The sequence below is a fragment of the Rhagoletis pomonella genome, unplaced genomic scaffold (assembly GCF_013731165.1).
Source record: "Rhagoletis pomonella isolate Grant_MI unplaced genomic scaffold, Rhpom_1.0 Rhpom_scaffold_00002, whole genome shotgun sequence".
Classification (NCBI taxonomy): Eukaryota; Metazoa; Arthropoda; class Insecta; order Diptera; family Tephritidae; genus Rhagoletis; species Rhagoletis pomonella.
The window spans coordinates 32,729,034-32,748,480 of NW_023458556.1; the positions used below are offsets into that span (position 1 = coordinate 32,729,034).

The window sequence follows — 19,447 nt, forward strand, 5'->3', positions numbered from 1 at the left end:
AATATTATCAGTACTTACCAATTATTTTCTTGGGATTTCTTATTGCATTTTTTAACAGCAACTGAAATGAAAGGTGAGATCAAAATTAGTAAAAATATTTGGTTATTAACTACATATAAAAAATATTTGACTAGATCCACTTTGGCAAGGACAGAACTTGAGTTATGAGAAGAGGCAAAGTAAGTAGGGGTAACTGTGGACAAGACGGTCAATCGGAACTCACATATCTCGAATGTTACCAAGACAAGGGCGTTATCACCCAAACTAACGTACTGGTCATTCGATAAACCCGCTGTTACATATGCAGCATTTGTCTGGTGGCCAAAAACTAAGGAAGTGAGCGCGGATGTCACCTTGAGCAAGGTACAGCGTTTGTTCTGCAAGGCCATCACAGGAGCTATGCCCACCTGTCCACCAACGGATGCCATTGGCGTGATTACAGGCATTCCTCCACTGTATTCTAATTGAAAAGGAATCTTACTTGAAGACCTTCGATTCATTAAGAACGACATTAATGCTTGTGAGTAGTTGTAAAACACTTTTGAACCGCCTAGGAGCCTACAATAGAGTATTACTGCAGTGGGTCCCTGGGCATGAATTTTTTTAAGGAAACGAAAGGGCTGACTGTCTCGCAAAACGTGGAGACAGAGTCTAATGGACACACCGCAGAACTACTTAAAAGCTGGCAAAAATCTCAGATTACCGCCCACTGGCGGAAGGAACTGAGACAATCAAAGAAAGTCATAACTCCTTCCAGGCCGAAAGTTTCAGACGCGCCAGGGATCGACACACAACTTTTTTTCAGACAAGTTAATCAAATTTATACTCAATCGAGTCGCATAGTCCCACTTATCCAAAGTCCACTGTTCCACTTTCACACATTTCCTTCTGAAAATATCTTTGAAATCTTTGAGTAGCGCAAATTCTTGTCGACACAACTTCAAACAACCAATTAAGCAGTCGAAGCGCTGATTGGTCCAAAATTTTAAACCAACCGAGAACTATTGAGTTGAAAATACTTGAAAATATATATAACGAGCAAGCGAAGAAGAAATGCAGAACACCCACCATTCCTCGCAGAGTACATTTCAAATGTAATTAAAAATAGAAATCAAACAATGCTCTCCTGTATATGCGCTTGCACAATGAAGATCAGATGTTATGAGAACACAAACCTAGCGATCATTGGTTTATGTGGAGATCTCAAGTGGTGGATCGCTTAGTTGATTCAACCCGACGCAAGTGATCACTGATCAGCAGCGCCAGCATCAACAGCAGCAATGGAGATGTGCGCATCGCATCGCCTCACCTCGCCTTTTAATATGATTTGAAGCCAAAAGTGCCGTTATTCCTCTAAAAACCGTTACGCAGCACACATTGGGAACGCGGAAAGTGAATTCGGGACTTCCGGATACTCGATACAAAACATCCGGCACTGGTAGACATATTTAGTTATTTCGCGCCGCAAACTAATCGTAGGTGTTTTCGGATGTTTTTCTGTTTGGATATTCAAATCGTCGACAAGGTGTCAAACGACGGACACAACATTGGTGAAGCGCCATCGAAGCGATTCCATCATTTCGCGCTTAACGGGGTGTGTGACTAGTTGAAAGTTTAATTGCAGCGCGAAAGAGGTGAACGCGCTAAAAACCAGAGTGTCAAGAAACAATTCGCAAGTTGGTAGCGCCACTGCAATCATCAACACTTCAACAGTGGTCGCGTGATCGAGTGTGATTGATATGTTAGATATGTACTAATTATGTGTACGAACATGTGTATGCATGTTTGTACATACAAGTTCATGCATCAGTCCAACAATAGTATGCCAGAGAAGTGTTATTTGATTGATCGCATTCGATGTTATCGCCAATAAAAATTTATTGCGCGAGTGTTGAGATCTATTGCACATCGCGAAGTGATCAAATATATGTACACACATATACATAAATATACATACTATGAATATCAGAAAAAAAACGTGATGGATTTTTCTTTAATTTAAAACAAAACAAGAAAGAATAATCTGTTGCAAGTTCACCGAATGTTTAATCAATTTAGCCGCGCCGAGCAAATAGTCAAGTTTTTGTATGTTGTGAGCTCGCGAAACTTTTCAACACCTTCTGACAACTCGCATACAACCAATACTACACCAAATGTATTATAAAGAAAAAATAGCGAAGTGAAAACGGCGGTCTTGCTTTAGACATTTTTATTGTGCTATCTGTGCTAAATGATTTACTCTTAATTTCGCTTCAAATGCCTCATTCGCACCCCTGACTTGCAAAGAGTAATCGAAATTTTGTTATAATTTGACAAGTGCGCGAAAAACTAAGTGTGAGTTTTTTTTTTCAAACAATCCCAAATAAAAAATCACACTAAAGTTTCTCAAATATTGGATATTTATCCAATACTGCAATTGATTGGTTAAAAGTGTGAAACGAAGTTGAGGTTCGTGTGAAACGAAGTTGAGGTTCTTCCCTTTGATAATTGCATTTAGTGTAAATCAGTTGTTTGTGGTTTATATTACAAAATCTCCAGCTTTGTGATGCATCAGACCATTTACCGTCGACCGGTTACAAATTTCATGGGACCCAATGAATGCGCCAGCGCCATGGTCTCTACAATGTCTTTTATGGATAACGGTGGTTTGAGTACAAACATAGCGGACTATGGCTGTTATACAACGGATTATTGGGCTACCTCCTACACCGGTGGACTGAGTCCGATGAAACAGATCGAAGGTAAATACTTTGTGGTTTTGAGTTATAAGATAGAATTGGTGTTGAGATATGATTTGCCACTCAAAAGGATTTATATGTCTGTCTGAGGTAAATGGGGAGGTTACCTCATCGAAGGAAGTGTATTCACAAATCTTATTCGAATACGAAGTAAACTTCTAGAAACATTGAAGTGCAAAGTTTATTTTACTATAATCCTTCGTCAGCGCTACACTGAGAAAAACAATATCGTGTTTGTTTCAAACAAAAACAGACATAATTTTTCGCCATAATTTTTTTGTTTACTCTAGACATACGAGGATTGCTTAAGTGTTTAGAGACGCCAACACTTATGTAAAAAAAATTAAATTCGACATTTGCAGCGTATAGTTAGACAATTTTAATGGGAAACATACTCAGCACGTTTTGTCATACGTGTGCATTTGTGTTCTTTATAAGTAAATACAAGAAGCATTCAATCCTAAACATGTGATTTGAATGCATCACCTGCTTCTTTAAACACCGACAAATATTGGCCTCGCAATTTATTCTTGATCTTTGCATGCCAAATCTGGACTGTACGTCAGATGAGCCATCAATTCGATGTTTTGAATGTTCTAAAACATATATACATAGTACATATTACAATTCTATAGCACTATTCTCTGGTGAACTCCATTAGCCGACTCATCTGATTCTGTTATCGACCATGCTTCTCAGGGCTGTAAAAATTGTAATTATTTTGTTTAACAATCAATGATCGTGCCACCGATTCGATTGCAATCGAAATTGACTGTTTTTATTCTGATTGTAAAAATTACAATTTACAATCATTTACAAGAAATTAATTGCAATCAATTTGATTGTAAGCATTTTTTCTAAGTAAAACAATTGATTCACAATTTGTTGTATTTGTAGCAAAATAATGCAAAAGAAATTGTTTGCAATCAAAATCTTCTACATGATTGTAAATTGTAATTTTTGCAATCAAAACAAAAGGAATCATTTTTGATTGCAAAAAGAACAGGCTGCAAAATACATAAAATACAATTTTCGATTGCAGTCCAATTTTATTGAATTTTTTTACAGCTCTGATGCTTTTGTGCCATTTAATACAAATGAGACGATTAGGGTCGTAGATAGTGAATTTTCCTTCTCAGTTGCCTACTTAGTTTAAAGCAGAAAATTTTGGGAAAAGTAATTTTATGCTAAATTTCAAGACTGAATTCCGCAATAGTTGACGTCGTGGCATCACTATTCTTATAGATTTGGCAGAACACGCAGTTGTCAGACATACATTACTCTGGTAATATTCCGCGTACTGATTTGATGCATACATATTTCCAGCTTCGCGGCATCATACTTAAATAGTTTATAGTGATGTGCTGAGTCGATACTTAAAGGTATCGATACTCGGTACCGGTTTAAAAAGTATCCTATACTTTCGATACTCGGTACCGCAATATTTAGGTTTCAAATAAAAACGCACATAGGCCAAAAATATGGAAAAAGCGATTTAGGGGAGACTCGCCCAATGTATGGGCCGCCAATAGAGCTTTTAATATTGATTCAAGTGAAAAATTTATATTTATCGGTTCGTCGCCTTAATGCAGAGAAACTCTCACTTGTTTGAAGCACATTTGTTGTAGATGAATCGAACGATATTCGACGGATTCTTCATCCGTCAAAGCATTTTTCTTAAACTTTGGATCTACTTAGGTGAAAACTGAGAAAATAATATTTTACTGTTGCGATAAGTTCAAGCTTTTCAGCCGATATCTCATGAAATAGCAATGAAATAGTTCTTTTCTAGACTTGAAATTTATATAAATTATATATGGGTACCGAAATATTTAAAGTATTGGGTACCGACAATTCAGCACATCACTAATAGTATAGCTGATAACCCATCCGTTAGTAATCAAGTCGCCGTCCTTATTCTTGCAGGTGTTCCGATCGATCTTGAAGCCTTTTGAAAGTAGCGTATTTTTTTTAAGGAATTTCTGGGGGTTTTTTTAACATGCCTGTACATATGTAAGTATTCAAAAAAAAAATGATTAAAATTCCTTTTGAGCGACGCGTCGCAAGAGAAATGAAACCCAAGCCAAATATGAATGAGTTATTGACAAATTGTGTAAAAATTATGTACATTTCCAAAAGATGTTTTAAGTTAAAATTGTTCGTCTCTAAACCTGCTTACGGGCGGAAAAGTTGTGCCATATTTTTTTATAACCAAATACAAGATACCAGACTTCAAATTCTTAATCATATCGACCCCTTTGCGCTAAATTATCGCGTGTTACAAAAACCAAATTTCACATACAGAAAAGTGTATTTTTTTGTATTTTTCAATGCTTTGGCCATCAATACTAAAGTTTAGATTTACTGATATAATTGAGAAATATAACTAAACGCAAGTTTTTTTTTGTAGCACATACATATTAGAGTGGTAAAAAAAAAATTTCTGAGATAAGGTTTGGGGCACCATCGAAAATTTTTCCTAATGCCGAAAGAAGTGCGGGTATTCAACTTGTATGTTTCTAAGTATAAATTTAGAGGATGCTCATGATGCTTATATTATGTACCATACATATATTAATCGAACAATTAGTTAAGCAGCTTAAAAACATTTCAAATTTCAATTATCTAAAAAAATATCAAAATCTTCAGTTGTCATGGCAACAGTAGCTTTTTATAAAAAACACCAATATTTTTGCCAGTTCCAGAGCGATGTAGTAGCGCATTTCAAGGTCATTGAGCACCCTGTATTGGTTACACTAGAAAATTAGAAGTTGGTATAGATAGTACAAATATCAAAAGGAAAAAACTAAGGGGCGCCCCGTTTTCTAGGATGAAAACTTTTCCCCATACAAAAATTGGACCACTCTAATACATATGTGTGATAATTTCGCCCATAAGAAAAAATTCATTGTCGCATACGATACAATTTATAGTCAATTTTTGGGGTAGCTATTGGGACTTAAGACCTAATATTTGAACAGGGGTGTGAAAGAAAGTTGTATCAAAAAAGTGAATTTCGTAAAAAAATGTAACATACGACCATTTTGCGCAAAGGGGTCTGAACGATATTACTCTTGTATGGAACTCAATTCCAGCCCTTATGCGCAATACTTGGAATAAAAACGACTTTAATACTCTCTTATATTCATACTTTCGCTACGTAGTTTTAATTAAAATACTTGTAACACTCTCTACTTATTGTATATTTACATGTGATTATATTTACCCATAGTTATGCCACAAATCTGTATATTATAAAGTTTTACAACCCAATACCTGCGGAAATTTTGTGATTTTGTAATGTTGTTATTGGTATTCTCTACTTGGAAAGTAGCCTTCAAAAAAATCCGGAGCTCGAATGGCGACCTTTATTCAGTAAGCATTTAAAAGGACAGTAAGCATTTTAAAAGTCCTCTGGCTGTTCTTTAAAATAAAGGACGGGTGGTCACCATATGGATAGCTAAGTTCAGAAATGAGATTTAAATGTTTTACTGACGACGTAGGTTAAACGCAAAGATCTGTGTTGGTGCCTAATACCGTGTTTACATGAGGAGATTTTTCAGGCAATTTTAATTAGTGGAATCAAACGTTGGTTGCCCCCCAACTTTATTGGAAGCAACTAGGTGAAAGGCCGTTCACACCAGGCGATTATTGCTTTCAACTAAAATCGCCTCATGTGAACACCATTTATCACACAAAAAGTTGTTAGGTGAAACAGGTAAGGTATGCATTATTGAAAGGAACGAATTAAGTGTTAAGGTTGTTTATTTATGATAATAAGTTTTGCCCTAGATTGGAAGAGGGAAAAGTGTATACAAAATTGAATTGATAAATTGATACTCCCAGTAAGTTTGTTCGATCAGGTTGATGGCAAAAGCTGTCTATATGAATACACTGCGTGGCTTATTGCTTAGTTTTTTTGCAACATCACGAGCGATTCAACAAATTCCTCTACTATTTACTATGACAACTGAAAGAATTCGCCGATCTTTCATAAATTCTGTTGATGAATTAATTTACACTCCCACCAGATGCAAAAGAATGTTACTACGCTACGAAGACGAGGCCAAAAAGTAGACTTTCGCGCAAGCAAGGCAGCAACGCATCTCGGCCCTTTTGAAAATTCACTTTCTGCTGCGCTACAATTAAATACATAAATCATTTTTTAAAAATGTTTTGCAATGCTCAACATAAATTGCCATCACAGCAACGAATGTTTACGTTTGTAATAATAATTTTTTTCCTGATTTATTTCACTTTAAGCAGCGTGCTTAAAATTGAAAGGATGACGACGATGATCACACGCATGCAATCAAACAACACAAATACTAGCGCAATTGCATGCGTGATCGCGATTGTTAAAGAAGACATCATCAACATGTTGAATGTCTGATTTGTCGCCCATAAATACGACAAATTAGAGGCAGAGTACAAGTTACGCGAAGGTGGTTTACAAGAACGAGTTGCGGGTGTTGTTAGCGGATCAGTGTACATACATATATGTATGTAGATATGATGAATTAGGGCGTTTTGGCAAATCTAATTATCGTATGCGGTAGTCGTTTGTATTTTGAGCTGCGGCTAGTCAGAGTCAACTTAAGAAAGGCGACGATTGACACACTTGTGGCACGTAAACATACATACATACAGCGTCAAAAATATGAATACCTTGACGTTTCTTTATTTATATTTTCCATACCAAATTTATTTAAACTTATATACATACCTTCTACAACAAAATTGTATAGGCAGAAAAAAATTAGAGAGTTGCCACCTGTTTGATAATTGCAGTTAAAGTAAATTGATAAGATAAAGTAAATATTGCAGTATGGCTGTCAAAAGAAAGAAGTTTAAGAAGGCTTACAGCCGAAAATTATTTTGTGGAGGTTGCCACATGTTTGAATATTCTAAAAAAAAAATTGAAAGATTGTATGTAATTGATAAAACAAAAAAAAAAATATTACAATACGGTTATCAACCAACGCAAAAATACTTTTAAGGCGAAGTGAAGCACGCCATATAATTGTTCGTTTTTTTTTTGTATAAAAATATTGTTCATGCAATAGCAAAAACCAGCAGAATCAATTTTTCCAATTTCATATAGAACCCGGGGAAAGTTCAAAAAATACCAAAAAATGTGCATCAAAATTAGCAAAGTTATGCAGTTTTGTAGCCTATTAAATTTTAGTATAATAAGGTGCATGTTTCAAGTCTCTAAAAATTACCGTTGATTTTTGAGATTTTTTTTTTGTCGAGGATGTTGCGCATTTTCTTCCATATTAAAATAGATTTTGTTCATGCGTTTTCTAAGAAATGGAATTGAAAAGTTGAAAATTTTGATGGCATTCTTTTTGGTATTTCTTGAATTTTCCCCGAGTTCTATATGCAATTGAAAAAAATAATATTCTGCTAGTGTTTTCTGTCGAATGAACTAAATTTAAAAAATAAGATTAAAAAAAAATATTCCCACGAACTGGTAACCTCCTCCTTTTTTGGAAGTCGGTTAAAAATATTAATAAAGAAAATCGTCAAAACGTCAGGGTATTCATATTTTTGACGCTGACTGTATATGCATTTCTACACAATGAAAGTTTAAGTGTTTGCATGCATGTTTGCTTTTTGGAAAAAAAAATCTTTGTGTACAAGTTGGGTGCATCCTCCTTACTTTGTGGCAAGTTTTAGTTGTATTTTAAAACAGATATTCTTTTCGCGGCAAACGGTACAACTGCATAAATAATTTCCTTACGCCTCTAAGAAGGGAAGTCTTACAAGACGACCTCTCCACCTTAGCAGGTCGGCAAACCATTAATTGTCGTGAACAAGGCATCGGAATGCGTTTCTCCGCCGCCCTTGTTTTAATTTTTACTTTTGTTGCAAGTTAATGTCTAAATCTGGACCATTCTACAACAGTTGGTTGTAAATAAAAATATCGCAGTCAGTTTGTCGCCTTTACTTGGCGTCTTATTTCACAATTATTTTTTTTTTAGTTTTAGAATACGAGGAAATTAATGAATTCGAAAATCAATTAGCACTTGGCACGGCTAATTGTTTTTCCGTCAAACATAAAAAGAAAGAGAAACTTTCTTGTACTTTACTTATTTTGTAAAACCTTGAAAAAGTAATGTATTAGGAAGGAAAGAATATGTTGGTATGTATATGGAAGTTCTTTGAACTCGAGAGTTATATGGTGAAAATTAATTAATTTGCAAATTTTTCGTTATAAATTGAAATCGTCATCTTCCACTCAGAAATATTATTAAGGCACCTACTAAAAATCTCTCTAAGTACCATAGGAACAATAAGAATAGATTGTAGTTCAGAGCTAAATACTTCAAAATCACTCGTACTCCTACCCAGATGCAAAGTTCGTATCGTGATCTTCATTCTTCTGGCCACATATAAAAATTATAGATAAGTACGTTCATTGACCGAGGTATAAAAATAAGTTTACCTTGCGACTACTGGGCGATAAGATCACTTAAAAATATCAAATCTGTCGGATGCCAGCGCTAGATAATTTTTTATCACGAAAACTGTTTCAGAAAAGCGCCCTGGTTTGATGGCTTGTTCTAGATAAACTTACGCACATGGTTTTCTTTGAAAGCGTCGTAGCTGAATACGGTAAGCGAGAGCTATATAAACGGGGAGAAATCAGCTACAGAGTTAACCAATTTCAGTTTATCTGAAACCTGTGGCTGCTACTTGTAGCAGCAGCGTAATCAAGCCTTATTAAAAGAAGGTATGTTTTTAAGGTTAGTATTCTAGGGTTAAAGAGCTTCAGTTGTAGGAATAACCGGTATGTACACTAAAATCCTCCCAGACAATAGAACAGAAAATTTCGACACGGATTATTTATTTATTAACGTATTGCCATTAAGAAGTACGACAGACCCTTAAGAAGCCAATCTTAACTTCAACAGTTACGGACAATTGCGATTCACATTCAGAAAAGAATGGAGAAGATTTACTGTGGTATAGTAGCACGAGTCTACGCCGACGAACTCAGTGACGTTCTTCCTCTACGTTGAGCAACAATATATCGACGCTTGGTAACAAATTTCACCAGAGCAAAAAAAAAAAATTATTTTCTTCAAAACTTTTTAATGGTATCCTAACTGAACTTACTAAATGCGAGTTTCTAAGAAAGGCAAATGAGCCATCAACTACCGCGGGATCAGCCTTCTAAGCATAGGTCTTATCGAGTGTATTCTGTGAAAGACTGAAGCCTACCGTCAACGAACTGATTGGACCTTATCAGTGTGACTTTAGACCTGGCAAATCCACCATAGATCAGGTATTCACAATACGCCAAATCTTGGAAAAGACCCGCAAGAAAAGGATCGATACACACCACCTATTTGTCGATTTCAAGGCTGCTTTCGACAGCACGAAAAGAAGTTGTCTTTATGCCACGATGTCTGAATTTGGTATCCCCGCGAAACTAATACGGCTATGAAAAATTACGTTGATCAATACCACCAGCTCCGTCAGAATTGGGAAAGACCTCTCCGAGCCGTTTGATACCAAACGAGTTTTCAAACAATGGTGACTCCCTTTCATGTGATTTCTTTAATCTAATATTGGAGAAGATAATAAGAGCTGCAGAACTGAGCCGCCCAGGAACAATTTTTTAACAGAGCATGCAATTGCTGACGTACGCCGATGAAATCGACATCATCCGTAACAAGAACTGCGAAGCCTGTTCTGCCTTTCCCAAGTTGGATAAGGAAGCAAAGCGAATGGGTCCGCCTGGAACGGTGGTCAAAGAGGACAAGACGAAGTATCTCCTGTCATCGAACAAACAGTCAGCGCATTCGCGCCTTGGCACCCACGTCAATGTTGATAGTTATAATTTCGAGAATTTCGTTTATTTGGGAACCAGCGTTATCACCGACAATAATGTCAGCATCGAAATTCAACGCAAAATCACTCTTGCCAACAAGTGCTACGCAACTCAGAAGTAAAGTCCTCTCTCGGCGTACAAAAATTACGCTCTATAAGTCACTCATACTGCCCGTAAAAGCTTAGACAATGACAACATTCGATGAGGCGGCTCTTGAAGTATTCGAGAGAAAGATTTTGCGTAAGATTTACGGGCCTTCATGCGTTGGCGACGGCTCGTGCCGCAGACGATGGAATGATGAGCTGTAATAGCTTTACGACATAGACATAGTGCAGCGAATTAAAATACAGCGGCTCCGCTGGATAGGCAAATGTCGTTCGAATGGACACCGACGCTCCAGCTCTGAAATTATTCAACTCGGAACTTGCTGGAAGAAGAAGGTCCCCACTGCGATGGCAAGACCAAGTGGAGAAGGACTTGGCTTCACTTGGCATTTCCAATTGGCGTCAGTTGGCACGGTAGAGAAACGACTGGCGTGCTTTGTTGAACTCGGCCAAATACGCTTAGGCGGTCACAGCGCCAAATAAGAAGAATGAAGAGATTTGCTACACTAATGGATCTAAGCTGGAAAATGGGAAAATAGGGGCGGGCATATTTGGGACAAACTTCAAAAAATCGAAACCGGTGAGGAGCTACCCCACCATCTTCCAAGCGAAAATTCATGCAATAGAAATCTGCGACAGTGAATGCCTCATAAGAGGCACTGGTGCTAAAGTCCCACAGAATAACCCCTGGCATAGTATGTAAATGATTGTTTCAGTGTGTTAGAGCATGGAGTGGCCAAAAACACGGTTTTACTAGAATGGGTGTCGCGACATGACGGACATGATAGCAATGAGGAGGCGGACAATCTAGGGAAGCAAGGAACTACTGCAGTATTTCACGGTACGGAATTTTTTTGTGGGCTCAGCAAATCACACGTACAGAGGATCATAAATAACTGGGTAAACAAAATGCTCAACAGACATTGGACGGAATGCCTAGGGCAGAGACAAACCAAACGATTTATCTGTTCTTCAAATGAAGCTTCAAAGAAGGTAATTAACTTCCCAGTAGGCAAATATTGAATGCATTACTTTTTTCTACCACGAAAACATTAAACTACGATGAACGAAAATATGCATCGCAATATTAGCGAGCGGGTAATGTGTACTTTTGAAGCCACAAGCAAAAAAAAAAACTTTACAACTTTATGTAGCCGAATAGATGGATGCGCGTTCAACTACCACCTTGGCGCTTTTCTTCTTATTTTTTAAATTTACAGATTCTATTTAAAGATTTATAAAGCGACACGCGACACATCACTTTCCCAGGACATACCTGTATAAAAAATAATGCATCTTGTAATGTATCGGCTGTAAGAGTGATACATTACCAAGCATTCAATTTTAATGCTGGGTTAGGAATAGAGGACCTCAAAACTCTCACTGGGTACAACACGGGACACTGTTCCCTTCGTTATCGCCTCAAAAAAAGGAATATTTCGGAAACAAGCGTCTGTCGCTTTTGCGAGCTGGACAGCGAAACGCCAGAACACATTCTCTGCGAATGTAATGCTTTGTTACTCAGTTCCTTTTAGAGGAGCTAGGCTACATTAAAAGCTTTATGGGGCGGAGCGCCACGCGTAATAGATGACGCGGTTTCCATGACCCATAATAATACTGGCCTCTACTTCCTTGCTAGAATCAAGTGGCCAGATATACAGATTTGCAAGATATCAAGGGAACCCTGACCTTATTTCAACCGGCACGGCGCAAACAACCTGCAATAATATGACTTCGCTATAAAGAAATTTTAATGGATTTTAGTTAACACAAAACTGGACAGAAGAAAATTTTCTAAACCAACAGTTGTAGGTGCTCACATTGCCAGACTGGGGCTAAGCTGTATTTATTCTAAAGCGGGGAAACAGGATAACCTCTCTTCTGAAAATTCTATTACTACTTCAATGGATGGTGGGTGGGTGAGCCCCGGTGTTGGCATATAAGTTGACCCAGCCTATCCTAAACGTCTTAATGTGAAAGCTTACTGCTTGTCCGTTTATTTAAAAAAGTCTTAACGATCGCCTCATTACGGCGGTTGTTGACATAATCGAGAAGGGAAAATTCGAAAAGCTTTTTCTAACAGCGGTCACCCCTCGGGATCAATAGCAAACTTCAGAGTGTATTTCTGCCTAAAATCGATTTTCCGTTCGGAGGCGGCGTAAAATTGTAGATCCCCCATGTGCGTTGTAACATCAGAACGCACGCCACAATTTGGAGGAGAAGCTCGGCCAAACAATTAGCAAAAATTTAAGCACCTAATATTCATTTACATTTTATGGCAGAAATATTTTTAAATAATTTTCATTCGTATTGTAGTTTAAATTAAAATAGCATAGAAGAAGTTTCATACCATTATTCTATCTTGTCTTCCAAAATCAGCCTGCATACAGACTGCGGGCAAAGATCGCACTTCATACAAGCCACTCGAGCACATCGACGCCAAAATGTCAGACATTGAGACGCAAAGTAATAATAGCAGCGGTGGCAACAGCATCAGCAGCAACATTGGAAGCACTTGCTCAGACAGCACCAGCAACAGCAACAACAATAATAACACTAGTTATAGCAATGATAATGGCAGCAACAGTATTACAACACAAAGCAAAAAATATAAGAGCAACAAAAAGGATGCAAATACAACAAATGGCAACAACAACAGCGGCAGTAAAAGTGTAAGTGTTGAGCGAGTTGCAATTTTATTTCAATTTTTTTTTGTGAAGAAAATTTGAGCTAAATTCACTTTTACCAATCAAACAGGAGGAACCAATGCATCCGACGTTGGCGCAGGCAGTGGTTGTGCTGGAAACTAAAGCTTTGTGGGATAAATTCCATGAGCAAGGCACAGAAATGATTGTCACCAAGACTGGCAGGCGCATGTTTCCCACATTTCAGGTACGGATCGGTGGATTGGATCCGCAGGCGACCTACATAATGATGATGGACTTTGTGCCGGTCGATGATAAACGCTATCGCTATGCATTCCACAAGTGAGTGGTGGAGAGATTTGTAGATAAACATTGATCGAATTTCCATTTGCAGCATAATAAAGTATTCTATTTACTAATATCAATTATTTTCTAATTGCTTGAATTTTAGCTCAAGTTGGGTGGTCGCTGGCAAAGCGGACCCCATTTCCCCGCCTCGCATACACGTTCACCCCGATTCACCAGCACCAGGTGCGAATTGGATGAAACAAATCATCTCATTTGACAAACTTAAACTGACCAATAATCAACTGGACGAGAATGGACATGTAAGTGGTTAAGTATAACTTCATACATGTGTTAATATGTAAACATTTCTTGTGATGATTTGAAAGATTTATATGCGCGTTGTTGTAAAATGTTGAAACCAATTTAAACGATGCGGTCTAACGGCTGACCGCATTTGTTTTCTGCGCAGAAACAAAAACTTAGAAAAATGGAATTTAGCGTAAAATTTTGTGAAAACAAATAAACAACCGAAATATGTGCGAAAAAATAAGGAAATCTAAAAATATGCTGAAGAAATTAAAATCGTTTAGAAAGATTGGTGAAGTCGATGAGAATTGTTTGATTGTTTTGTGTCTGCATAAGTGCGCTCTAGGTGTTGAAAGCCAGGAGGTTTATTGATTTTTGTTTTATTTTTTTAATTCCACACGCACATATTGTTTTTAAATTATCTTTAAATTGGAAAAAAAAAATAATTATTAAATTACATTTTTAGTTTTGGAATAAATTTGCAACATTAAAGCCTATTTTCACAGTGGTAATATAACTCATGTTCGGCAGTTAACTCTGCATTTCCGATTTAACTGTGGCGAGTTAACTACAGGTTTAGTTACTGCTCAATCTCTTCAGTCAAGTGAGCGTAAAAATCAGCTGGTTTTGTTTGCTCGTTGATGTGGAAGTACAAAAAATAAAACAAAAAAAATTCGTAGAATTGTTTTGAATGCAGAATATTCTGGTGTAGCAAACATAATAATTGTCCGGGGAAACAAAACAATTTGAACTCAAAGTATGACAGTAAAGAACTTCGAGAGCGGTTGAGAATATTTAAAGAAATAGCTGGGACTATTAAAAAGGATATAAAATTAAGGATATAATTGAAGATAGAACCACATGATAAGCAGTAGGATCATCGCTCTCGAATAAAAAGAAATTGATACTGTTTTTCCATCGGAATTATAAAATTTATCTATTTTAGGACTTCCGCCGAAATATCTCTCAAAACCATTCTGGATACTATTTCAAAATACCTCCAAAAATCGATTTTTCATAAATTTTTATTTTGGGTTTTCGGAATATTAAAACAAAACTTAAAATTATACGAACGAAATCAAAATAATAAGATTTTTGAGGTATTTTCAAATCGGTCTGCCTTACGTAAGTCCCAATAAGGCGAAAAGCGTAAGGCGAATTCGGCTTGGCCACTCATCGATTGCAGTACACATCCCACGAAATGAGAAATTTATCCGCTGCCGGACAAGGACGCGCTTCAAAGGTGCCATACTTGAATGTCGAGTAGAGCAAGCCATCTCCTAAAATGGACCATAATTTATAGTCCAATCGATGAGTGAAAAATGAAGTTCGAAACATGATTTCGCCTTTTTGAAACCATCATATCGTTACCTTAATTCAAAAAGGTCCCAACCAACATTTTTTTTTTGAAACTGCGGTTTTCACAGATTTTGGTAGGATGTATTAAAATACACCGTTAATAAAAATTTTAAAGTGTTAGTTTAAAAAACAACCCTACCTGTTTTTTGAAACTCTTTTTATATATTTTTTTGATTCTCCTGTAGTTAAAATAAAATAAATAAATTGAAATAAGTTGAAGCTGGGCAGTGGCTACTTTCAACCCTGGGAAGGAGTTCGGATGCATGTCGTGATGACAAAGCATACGCCCTATCGTTATGTTTATTGAACGATTCTTCCACAGTGAGAATTTTCACGCCTGTAAACATAATTCATTTGTGACAATTTTTTCGCGTACTGTTGGAAGCAAAGCTTTCGATTTTGACTTATGTTTTTGTTTCAACACTTCTGAAAGTAAGTACCCGGCGTGTCTCTTATATTCGTTGAGTCCTAAGTCACGTTTTAAGATGTGCGCGACATGCAATCCTTATTGATATGCATTTCCCGGGATGTTGTAATTTTCTGCCGGCGCAGGCTTTTCGCGTTTGCACAGTGCGTCAACAGCCAGATTTACCACGGACTTCTATTCCACTATTCTCCCAGAATAGCATCACGGAAGGATACACAAAATTTCGATTGAATTTTAGTGGCAGTATTTCGCCTTTTTTGAAGCTGCAAGTGGGTATGTTCACTGATTACTGAGAATGGGTGTCTTCAAAACGTGTACGAAAACATTTGCTAATACCAAGTATGGTTTCACCTGATGACCGAATTTCGGTTTTTTTTTTATATTTTATTTCAATCTCATTGGCTTATTATGAAAGTATCAGTTGATTTACTAAAATAATGACCTAATACAAGCAAAAAGGTTTTAACTTAAACGTCAAGTATGATAATAACAAATCCATTGCTACCGGAAAAAATTAATATTGATATTTTGATATAAAAAAATTTACATAAAAAATATTCATTTACATACATACATATTTAATTTTTAGATAATTCTAAACTCCATGCATCGATACCAGCCACGTTTTCACATCGTCTACCTGCCACCAAAAAATAACTCGCTGGACGAAAATGAGCATTCGAGTCACTTTCGCACATTTATCTTTCCGGAGACATCATTTACCGCCGTCACTGCTTATCAAAATCAACGAGTAAGTCGTAATTTGAGTTTTTTTTAAATAAATCCCTTTAATTGGAGGAAATATGCAGTATTTACTTTAGATCCATTTTTTTACGGAAATGATGAGTTAAGTATGTATGTATGAGAACATACGTATATTCATTGCAGAGCCAAAAATACATACATTTGTAGTGTGTGTTTATGAGACTATGGAAAGTTTTTCATCAAATTCCACGTCCGAAATTATCCAAATTTCTCAAATTCCTTTTCATTTTTCCTAAGATTTATTTTTATGAGTTATGAGTATTTATATGAACGCACAATTGGGCGATACAAATACACATCCAATGTTAACTGATCGTATTCCAGCGACATGTGTTTTAACCATTCATGCATTTGCGCTTAGTCGCTTTTCGTTGTTGCTTTTCGGCTGAGATATTGTAAATGAGTACATATAGTAAATACATACACACATAAATACATACATAAGTAAATATGTATAATAATTGATTGAATTCATCAGTTTGGATGCAAAGTAACTGAAGAGTCCAATTTTTGAAAAGTCTTGCATAAGTGCACATTAGGGCGCCACCCCAAAAAAGTCGCGGCTTTTTCATAGGAATTATAAAATTTATTATATGTATTTAAATTTTAAAGACTCTCGCCAAAATATTTCGGAAAAATTCTAAGATTTATGTGAGTTGGACCGATTTGAAAAGAACTCCAAAAATCCAGCTTTTTATAAATAAAATTAGTTTTTAAAAATATTTTTGAAATGAAAGAATAATTTAAGCTCAAAAGGTCTGCATAAAAGTGTTTAAACATTTTATAAGCGAAATCAGTCGATATTCTTGGTGGTATTTTCAAATCGGTCCAGCTCACGTAAGTTTTTCCAAAATATTTTGCCGAAACTCTTAAAAATACATTAAATTTTATAATTCCAATAGAAAAACAGTACGTACTGACTTTTTTTATGGAGAGTGATACACCATAATGTACATACATACAAACATACGTATATCAGACTGAATTTAAGCGATAGCTCGGGTTTGTTTAAGAATGATTTGGTTAAAAAAGTTCAAAGAGGTCAATGCGCACGATTTTTGTGGCCAGTTCACGTCAACTTCGCGTGAGACAATAATAATAACCTCAAAACATCAAAAAATTTAGCATTTCAATCTGGCGAAGATAGAGATCTGCAGAAGAAATCTCGCCACCACCCTCTTGCTTTCACTAACGGCTCTCATAAGTCTTAAGTTAGAACTCCATACCAAACTTTTTTGACGTTATAGCTTTCAGCGCTCGCACCGGTATATACAACTTTATAGCTGAATAGAACTCTGAAAGTCTTAAAAGCGTAAAACCCCTGAAAAGCTTGTTATGAAGGTCTAATTTTATTCATTAGATCCCCGATGTACCTAGCTGACAATACCCGTTTTAAATGCGGGCTTCGGCATAACTTCCACGTAACCGTAACATAACTTTCATGGATTGTATGTCTAGAAATTACTACCATCGATCGATTGTTGGGCCATGGAAGTAAAATCACAGATCTGATTCATAGAAGATATGCCAGCAGTAAGTTCCATGATAATTTTGTATTAAATGAGCCGCTCACTGCTCGAATTAAACAACTCAAATTTTTAAATAATCTTAAATTCAAGTGTGCTTTCTTTTTAGAAAGCTATAATGCTGCTTTAGGAAAACGTTTTCCTATTAACGGGAATTTTTTTCGCTTCTAATATCTGAAGAGAATGCCTTTTTTACCCAATTTTCGAGAGTTATGAATGATAGTTATCAGTCGCCGGTAAAGAAAAAATAAACTCATCACAGGGATTCTGAAATCCATAAGGCCTCTTAATTATTGTTAGAGGAACTAATCCATCTGCAATCTGTTTTCAGATTTTGACACGCCCGTATAGAAAGTTTTAACTGAGTTAACCATGAGGCCGGCTGGAACCGGCTCCATTGATTATAGGAAAGATATTGCGGATATCAGTTTCTCATTTAAGGTCAAAAAAGGGTATTTATTGCTGACAAGATCGTGATACCACAATCGCAAAGAATGTAGTCATTTTTTATTCACTCAATCCAGGGGTAACTTATCCAACAAAGCATTAAGAGCCGCTTCTGACTTAATACTCATGGCTTGCTTACTGCCTATACACACAATGAGGAAACAACTCAATGGGGCGTATTCTTGTTTTCGTACGAATCGAAAATTTGAAATTTTTGTATAGAAAAGGATAGGAAAATTTAAAGATTTTTGATTCGTATGAAAACAAGACTTCGCCTGTCCATCAAAATCTTTGATTTCATGTACCGTGTGCTCCGGACTGATAGGTCTCACATTGTGAAATTTGGACCTGGTAATGCTGACTACAAATCTTAAGTAACCTTTTGGGAATGATGTATGTATGTATTTTGGAATATTCCAAAAATGTTACCGAAAATGTTACAGCACCGAAACGTTGTCATGTGTCATTGAGTAGAGAAAGCCTTTTTTCATTTTATAACTATGTAAATTCAAAGTTACATCTAGGTACAAAAATAATCATTAAATATAAATTTTTTCTTTATTTTTAGATCATTGCAAAATCATATTTTTTTTATTTTTATATTTTGATCAAGAATAGTGGTTATTTTTTCGATAATTTTTAACCGCTTAAGTGGAGACTGCGTTTGTATGACCGATTTAAATCTTTTATTATCAAAAATAAAAAATTAAAAATGGATATAGCGGTTATATGTATGTTCAAAAAAATAAAAATCGAAATTAATAACCAAAAATTTATTGAAAAAATAGTAATCCAAAAATAAAGGTTAAATTTAATAGGAAAAATATGAATCCAATTTCAACCATTAAATTATGATTTTAATTGCAAAGATCATAAACGCTACGGTCTCTGGTTAGCTATAAGTAATAATTAATTATATCTAATAATTAAAAAAGTTTTGGTGATACATTTGGCGACCGATGTTTATTTTTCTCTCCATTTCAGGTTACACAATTAAAA

At 36.1% G+C, this 19,447-nt stretch overlaps 1 protein-coding gene across 1 annotated transcript in view; it reads left to right on the forward strand.

The window, feature by feature from the left end:
- The first annotated feature begins 2,099 nt into the window (after positions 1 to 2,099).
- Positions 2,100 to 19,447, forward strand: part of LOC118733456 (T-box transcription factor TBX1) — a 73,401-nt gene continuing 56,053 nt past the window's right edge. Inside the window, exons 1-5 of the mRNA XM_036462842.1 lie at positions 2,100 to 2,741; positions 13,065 to 13,357; positions 13,443 to 13,672; positions 13,782 to 13,938; positions 16,300 to 16,461. Coding sequence (XP_036318735.1) covers positions 2,546 to 2,741; positions 13,065 to 13,357; positions 13,443 to 13,672; positions 13,782 to 13,938; positions 16,300 to 16,461 — 1,038 coding nt within the window. The 5' untranslated portion in view covers positions 2,100 to 2,545. The remainder of the gene's footprint in view (positions 2,742 to 13,064; positions 13,358 to 13,442; positions 13,673 to 13,781; positions 13,939 to 16,299; positions 16,462 to 19,447) is intronic.